At 41.0% G+C, this 8,692-nt stretch overlaps 1 protein-coding gene across 1 annotated transcript; it reads right to left on the reverse strand.

The window, feature by feature from the left end:
* Positions 1-626: 626 nt before the first annotated feature.
* ankrd13a (ankyrin repeat domain 13A) lies at positions 627-8,226 on the reverse strand. The gene is made up of 15 exons (XM_037481490.2): positions 7,081-8,226; positions 6,236-6,371; positions 5,820-5,944; positions 5,664-5,709; positions 5,266-5,409; positions 4,983-5,172; positions 4,218-4,284; positions 4,021-4,102; positions 3,878-3,939; positions 3,660-3,790; positions 3,377-3,534; positions 3,106-3,237; positions 2,847-3,004; positions 2,648-2,712; positions 627-2,490 (listed from the first exon to the last, which is right to left on the reverse strand). Exons 1-15 carry the CDS (start codon positions 7,186-7,188, stop codon positions 2,292-2,294), a joined length of 1,803 nt encoding a protein of 600 aa, XP_037337387.1. The 5' UTR covers positions 7,189-8,226; the 3' UTR covers positions 627-2,291.
* Between the last annotated feature and the right edge of the window lie 466 nt (positions 8,227-8,692).

An 8,692-nucleotide genomic window follows, 5' to 3' on the forward strand; every position in this document is an offset into this window, starting at 1 on the left:
GTTGATGGACTTGCCTAGTTTGATATGCTATATTGTATTATTTTTAAGGTATTTGTAAAGAAACGGATATGGGATTGATGGAAATGATCTGCCAATCTTACATTGATTGAGACTGTTAGGTAGGACATTTTATTTATTTGGACTCAAGTGTTCTTTGTACTGCCAAGTATTGTTATTTAAAAGCCTGGTGTTTTAAAAATGTATTCACAGTAAGTGGGATCATGTGATCATCTTGCTTGAATCTACATCAATTAAACCACTTTCATTATTTATTTCTCCTGGTATGGAAATCTCCACATTACTTTGCTGAAACCGCAAGTGGTTATAGTTGAATGATGAAACAAATTTCCAAATATTAATTTATCAATCATGAAATGAAAGCTGACTCTCAATCACACACAGTAACATTTTCAATTGTTTCATTGTTAGCAATGGACGGACCATATTTAGTCAAAATTATAACATCCTCAGCAGATCAACACCTGACAATTGAGAAATCTGCTGCAATAAATATGCAGAGATCGAATTAATCATGATAGAAAAGCATGTATTTATGTCTTTGTTACCAGCTTGGATTATGTAAACAAAGAAAATAAACAAATTAAATAAGTCTCATTTAGTTGTCATGGAAATAAAGTGCTTTTATTTTAGAACATTTTCTTAAAATTTAAACATAGATAAAAGAAGAAAAAAAAACATTTCAGCTTTGCTACAACAAAGACCTGCGTTAAATTAACCAAAGCTAGCGTTCTTTTTAAAGTTGAAGGTTCATCAGTTTGGAAATTCATTTTAACAGTTAGTCGTTCAGCTGTCAGACGCAGCTACACAGAAACCTTTGAGAAGTGGTTGGTTGTCAGTGAAAGCATCTATAGTGGTCAGTGCATGTCACTCAGCATCCCCCTGGTGCCATTGAAACACCGTCACCTGGTTTTTAAGTTACAAAATTTTAAAAAAGGAAAATTTGTTCAAAGGTTTAGTGGCACTACATAAAATCGTCATCTACTCCTGCTGCCACAGAGCGTCTTCAGATCGAAGCTCGCTCTTGGCACACGCTGAAGAAACTAATCCTAAAGATGGCAGACATGTCCGACCTGGTGTCTGTGCGGTCTTTTCTTCTGCTCAGAGGTCAAGAGTTGTTTGTGGCTACAAAAAAATGAATAGATCGTCTGTAAAAATTGGAGTAATCTCTGCGCATTGACTGTGTGACCGCTTTTAAAATGCATGGCAGCTACAAACCATAGACAAACTGTCCTTTGCAATTATTCATTATTTCTTAACTGCGGTGCAGTCGCTCAGTTACACTTAACAAAAATATGGTATTTTTCACAATGAAATCGAGAGAAAATGTTCAATCAAAATCACGTTGAAAAGCGAAACCCCTCATCCTTGATGCAAAAGATATACCGTTACTATACATCTGACATAAAGTTTCCCTCACAGCAGCATGCCTCAGTTTATCCATCTGTAGAGTGTACATTCCCCAAGTACAAGAAAATGCATTAACTTATGCACCTTTGAATCAATGAACTCAGCGGAGTTCAGCTTTCAGAATTCATACTAATATGCATGAGGGATACCATTTGACACCAGAGAAACATTTCTGCTACATTTACAAACTTATTTCAAAGTAAAATGTGTAAAATTGGAACCCTGAGATTTCCATTATTCAATGAGCACATGGTTCTCAAAAAAGTGACGCTGTAGGAAGACCTCCCGGTGAACACACTCTGATCTGTCCCTTTAGATCCACCGGCTACTTTTCCTGCTAGGCGGTTTTACTCTCGCCATCTAAACATCAGGGGCTGATGCGACAGGAAAAACAAACCAAAGCAACAACAAATGTTCTCTGGACATAAAGAGCCACATTTGAGTGTCAGAACTTGAAGTCAACTCCAGTTGTCATTTTTTTCATAGAACCATATTTACACTGATTTGGCCCCACGCTGGACAACACTGATAAACACACACGGGATGCTGCTGTGATTCAGATTTGAGTAGGAAAATAAAAAAATTTAGAAAGGACCTGAAATTATCTAAAACAGTCCATGGATTGAGCTTGAGGATGGCGACACATTATGCTGATATATAAATGTATAAAGGAGTCTACTCTTACCAAAAGTACCGTTTGGAAAATATTGGATAGCGAGCAAGAATGATCTGCTACAGAAAGAAACCTGCAGTTGCATAGATGACGACAATGATTAGGAAGAAAGATTGAGGTGTGGATGTTTCTTCTGGATCTGGAAAAGCTGCATTATTATTATCATCATTATTATTCCCTCTTGTTAATTTTACTTTTCGGTAAGTGATAGCTGCAAGATCCTCTCCAGCTCTTCTTCCTCCTGCTTCCTCATCCTGTCCTCTTCCTGTTGCGCTCGCGCGGAGAGCTCCATGGCCAGGCGTAGCTCCGAGTCGGGGCTTGAGGCAGAGAGGGAGCTGACAGGGCTGGGGCTGTCTTCATATTCCACTAGCACCCCCTCTGGGATACTCCTGGAATGACATTGACAGGAGAATGTGAGATCCAGGTCTTCTCGGTGGCGCGCACACGCGCACGCGCACGCGCACGCGCACACACACACACTTCAGTGTCACCCAAATCCCTGTAGGATGGACTGGACATGTAACTATGTCATTACAGACTTCCTACCTGTCACTCTGGCTACTGGGCATTACATCAGTGAATTCCCCATCACCATCATCTGAAATCCCCTCCTGAATAGACACAAACATTCACAACATTTACAGGATGCAGCAGACTTTGAGGCAATTCACAGGGAAAATGATCAGATGGGATCTGCGTGTGTTGAGGTATTTGTGAGAGAGCGGAGTGGCGATGGTTTGCCGACCTGGCGCGGTGCGGTGTTAGACTCCAAGAGGCTCTGATGGATGGCGTACTGCAGAAGGTCCTCGTCGTTGGACACGTGTGCATGTCGACTGCCTCCTCTGCGATGATAATGGACAGGAACCTCAAACACTGAAGGACAAACCTGAAACAGAGGCAGCGCTGGACGAAGGAAGAAAAAAAGAAAGAAAAAAAGGCATTTTAAGAATTGCAGACTTGTGACAACATGAAACATTGAATGGTTGGACTGGCTGTACTGCTACCTGCAGCTTCTTCCTCTTCTCCCGGAGATGTTGGTGTGCCTGCTGGTGTTGTGTTTGCCTCCTCCTCAGTACTGCATTTATTGACACTACCAAATGTAATTCTGGCATTCAGTACATGGAACAGGGGAATCTCTGCAACATAGAGAAGTACAACTGATTAGATATTAAATAATAAAAAGATTAAAAGGAGTGGACGGAGGGCAGGGGGGGCTCGGAGGTTATCTTTACATGTTTTTCACTTTGTATCAAAGTTGAAAGGAATTTCCCGCACCTAGCTTAACAGGAAATCCAGGAGGAAATTTGAGGGTTACAAAGTCCCGTAGACGTGCAAAATGGGAACTGGTCCGAGCCATGAGGTCGATGATGGGGGTTACTTGCTCCACCAGGGACAGAGGATGATCCTCGCTCATCCACAATGTACCTTTGAACCTGGGTGAAACAATATTAAAAGTTAAACGCCATTTCAATGTGTACATTAATTAATTAAATGTTTTAATTAAATTAATTAATTAAATAAAACATGATGTTTTTGTGGAGTTGAAGCGCTTTCTTACTTCTGTGTTCGAATGCTCAGCTCAATGGGTCGACCGATGTCCCTGTTGCCCAGTTCAAAGTCCGGGTCAAAGTATTCCTCCGGAGTGATGGCGGTGGGATTGGTGGCGGTTGCGTACTCAAGAGTCATGTCCTATAAAGTTGAGCACTCGTATCAAATCAGTAACCAGGTAGGAATGAAACTAGTGACTTTGTTGCAGTTACCAAATGGGAGTCTTACCCCTTGTGCACTGATGTGCTGCTCCACCGTCCCAAGCAGAGACTCCAACACGTTCCTTTCACCTTTGAACAAATGGAATTCTTAACTCTGCTTTTGGTCATTGTAGGTTTTACAGTCTTTCGTGTAGAATATTTACCACATACTTTTTATCCTGGCTTTCTCCTCGTCAGTAAGATGCTCTGTTCTCGTCCTGATTACCACATTCACATTGTTCACACTGAAAACCTGAAGAAACAAACAGAATTGTAACTCGTATACTATTAAATGTGTTCCCAACTGTGTAAAGTGGCACTAATATTTTGTTGTAATGAAAAAGAACATGTGTTGAACTCCTATTAACCTTTGCTTCAAATCCATTGACCATTTCAGTTTTGTCAGCTCTCCAGCCCCAAATCCCAGACTTGTTCCTGTGAGATAAAAACAAAAACATAAGTTTGTGAAAACGAATGCATCCTTACAGGCAGAATCGGCAATCATATCCTTCAGTTTGGAATAACTTCCCCAACACAGACAATGCAAAACAAGCTATACGTGGTGACGCGTCAACATGTTGTGAAGTAGAAGCAGAGCTGTAATTAATAACATTAACAGAGACTCGGTTCCATTAAGCGACTGTGCTGCGAAACAGGACGTCCGCGCTGTTGCCCTGAACACCGCTCTGGAGTGCAGCCATTGCTGATGTTATTAGTCACACCTGCGTTTTGACAAGTCAACATGAACATCCGATTATTCATGACCACTATGATCACGGTTCTCTGTCAACTGGCAGTTGGGTTTGAGGACGTTCTCCAGGTTAAGATTAGCGAGGTTATATGGAGACAATGGCTAATTACATGGTGTACGACTAACATGCACAGTTACATTTGTTCACATTATCAGTATGTATTGTAACATGTTAGTTTGTAGAGTTGAGAAGGAATACTAGATAGACGTCAGAATAATATGTAAATGTCTTAAAGACAACAGCACAAAATTACAGTTTATAAGCCAAGTGGTTTTACTGTTTACACGTCTCTCAGACATTACGTAGGAAAATTGGCTGGTGAAATGAAGTTAAATCTGTGCATGTTGTGAGAAATAGAAGATATGAATATATGGCTCTTGCCTTTCAAAAGCAATGTCCTTGGTGTCCAAGTAGGTGTTGACAATAGCAGTGGTCAACCTTTTGGCAACTTCCTGCTCAGCTGGCTGCATCGACTCTAGAGTGACACCCTCAATCTCTTGAGATATGTTGTAGCGTTCGGTTTCCACTACTTCATCGTCATGGTTCACCTCCATTAACTCTGCACACGAATCTGTACAAATACAGGAAGGGGTATACTTCTATTAATATAACAGTGAAAATGAAAGAGAGAACCCTTTGTGTTTGAGAGTGGAAGCACACAAACCCTCTCCTCTGAAGATGTAGCTTCTGCGCCCTCTGATCCAAGTCATGTTTTCAAAGCCAAGAAGAGTGGCATCAACTCGAAGGCTGGCGCCACTTTTCCAAATGCGGCAAACATCACTTGGACAAACCCGGGACAGAAGAGGGACTGTGAAGCAACAGCATATAAATGTTCCACACATGAAATACAACATCACTCATAATCAAACCAAAGCAAACACCAAAAGGCAGGTATGCAGTTGTTATGCCAACTGCCTCATTGGGTAAGAATATTTAGTTGCAGGCAACATTACGTAACGTTGATGTTGATAACAAGCAGTTTGCACTACGTGAACAGGCTATTATGCACACACATTCCACTTTGCTTTCAGGATTTACGTCTTTGCATATGAAAGCACTTACTCCAACTGGTGAATTCCCACTTCATTTCCATGTAGAAGTCCGGAGACTATGGAAGAGAGATGGACAGGGCAATTATTTCCTTTGCCAGTAATTGTTTCCAGGCATTTGTACAGATGGAGGTTGAGACAACAGGAAAAATAAGGTATGAAGTAAAACCTCTCGGATTTTTGCCAGCAGCTCCGGCACTCCCCCCAGAGCAGTGGAGGCTTTGAGGTAGTCTCTGCGTTGAAGCACCAACTGAACCATCTCTGGATCCCCAGTGCTGACTGCCTCCTGCAGCACTACACATAGATGGACAATTATGAACTAACAAACCACCAAACCTCTTAAGCATGGCATCTGTTTGTTATTTTGGAGTAGCCACCATCCATTAGAAAACCTCAACAATGACGGCACTAACCAACAAGAGTGTTCCACTGCATTCAGAGGGATGGACATTTCTGAACGCAAACCCCATTGACAGCAGATAATATGCAGGTTACCGTGAAACAACCCACACATTCCCAAAAGGTATTTTACGTAGAGAAAGAAATATTCCTAGCATTGCAGCATTCTGTATTTGGAAAACTAACCTGTCCAGTTCATGCAGTTTTCTTTAGTAACTTCAGCACCGTGTCTCAGAAGCACTCTGACCGACTCCAGGTGCCCGAGCGACACAGCCAGGTGCAGAGGGGTCCGACCTCTGGGGTCCACAGCCTCGATTTCATTCTGTAAGTTAAATGTTATGGAAATGGTGACAAGAAAACCTGTTACATGAAAGAAAAAAGTTCATGCTGGCCTCGCAATATCACTCCACTTGTAAGAGAGGGCCTTGGAATAACTCGTAGTTTTACACCTTTAATGGGTCATTGCTGGTAATGCTGTAGGACCGCAGTGGTCAGTACAGGGACTAAGACTGAGCATCATGTCTGGTCCACAGATGAGTCATCCCACTGAGGTAAAGGTGTTATAACAACCAGGTAACTATTTTGTAATAACTCACAATATTAACTGTGAAGGATTGGTGACAGTGAGATCACAATGACAGCATAACATAATACTTATTAGTAGTAGTAGTATAGATGTAGCATGCTAAGATTAGTCAGCTGTTTCACAGAAATGATTGACATAAGCACTACTAAAAAATAATTTGGAATAGGACCAACATTCATTTCCGTAAATCGTCTGGTAACACAAAATCCAGCCAGATCAGAAACGGCGTCTGAGTAATCCAATGAATTGGGTTGATTGCCTTAATTAAAAACTGTAACTGGGCATTTGTAATGTGTAAAAGTAAACTTCCACACATCACGTTACGTCCTCTGCGGCCGGCCTTCACTGGGTGGCTGCGGCTGCTTTAACAGCTCACTCCCGGCTACGTTCAGTTAGCAAGCATCGCCGCAAACGTTTTTAAAACGCAAATTAGTCTTTTACCAACCTGTGGTAACGTTATTTGTTCTTCCAATCTCCTGTAGTCGTTCTCCCACACTGCGGAGTGAAGGGGGAACTTCACTCGGATGTCTTCGCTAACATTAGCTGTGGACATCTTCTTCACGGAGCAGCTCAGTGCAACGTTAGCCTGCTTCTGATGAGTGCAGCCATGGGGGAAACAGGGGTAGCTACACGCTGGTTATGCCAAAATGAACGATACATATGAACCATACACCTCCTATCTGACGATAACAACGTCGAGATATTAAACCCTTGTGCCCAACTTTTCACCAAGCCTTCGTCAAAATAAAACTTTTGAACAAGGAAGTGCAAGGAACAGAGAACGTTACCCGGGAATGACAGGGGTGTCCTAAATAGAGATAGACCCACTATCTAATTAATAAAATCTAATTATGAATCCACACTGCGCTCTTTTTATGTAATTTAATTTCTATGTAATAACGTGTACATATCTGGCGGTTAAATACGCGATAGAAATATGACTTGTAAATAACACCATCGCCTTTAGAAAAGGGGGGAATCGTCAGTCCCAGTCGGACTGAACCATTCAGCCGCCCGCATGGGGGGTTTCAAACAGCCGACCAAGCGTACACCGCGATTGCGTGTCTTACTTTACAGTTTTTCTCCATTGCTTTGGCTCAATTCTTGAAACAGAAATTACATTCTCAAAGCTCTTAATGCATTTGGTAAAATAGCTTATATGGTTCAGCACAACTACATAGATCACCTTCAAAAGGTCATATCTCACCCAAAACAGTTAACTCAAGCTTCAAAACCAAATCATTTTCTCATAAAGATAGTCAGTGCCCCCAATTGAAAACTTCCTTCTCGATTGCTGTGGCTCATCTATCTCTCGAAAAAACGACATTCTCAAAGCTTTAAATATATTTGCCAAAATAACCTAGATGGTTTAGCAAAACACTATGGCACACCTGCAAAAGGTCATATCTCTCCCAAAACAGACAACTCATCAGTCACAACGAATTCCTTTTCTCATACAAACAGTCAGTGCCCCCAAAATGAAAAGTCCTTTTGTCATTGTTTAACTGCAGGTCAAAATGTTTAGTTGTTTTGTCACTATGGCAGAGGACCATTGAAATCCCTCATGTCCACCAGTCTTAGCCCAGTCCTTCATTGACTGTACTGTTTTTTTGTCTAGCTAACAGAATAAAAAAGGATTTTATGGTAAGATTAACCTCCAAGGTTTGACATCACACATTGCACTCATACTACCGGAAATTGTAATTGCAATTATCATTCACAAACATAAAATAACTTCCATCCATCAAAGTAAAAAGCAGCATAATATACTGTAAAATAAACACAGAAACAAAAACCAATGTAAATTATATGCATACTACAGTGCTGTAAATAAAGCCGGTCAAAGAATAGATAAAATAAAGTTCTAGTTTCACCTGACTGTCAATTGTTGTAATACTGTGAATTTATCAAATGTTATTCATGGTATTATGTTCTTGAGTAATTTTGACAATTGAACAGACTATTGTGCATGTGATGACTTATACAATGAAAATACGCTGAGACGTTTTGGAGCGAAAAACAATTAGACTGAGAATCAACAATCAGTTTAGATCAAC

This window comes from Pungitius pungitius, chromosome 5 (assembly GCF_949316345.1).
Source record: "Pungitius pungitius chromosome 5, fPunPun2.1, whole genome shotgun sequence".
NCBI classification, from domain to species: domain Eukaryota; kingdom Metazoa; phylum Chordata; class Actinopteri; order Perciformes; family Gasterosteidae; genus Pungitius; species Pungitius pungitius.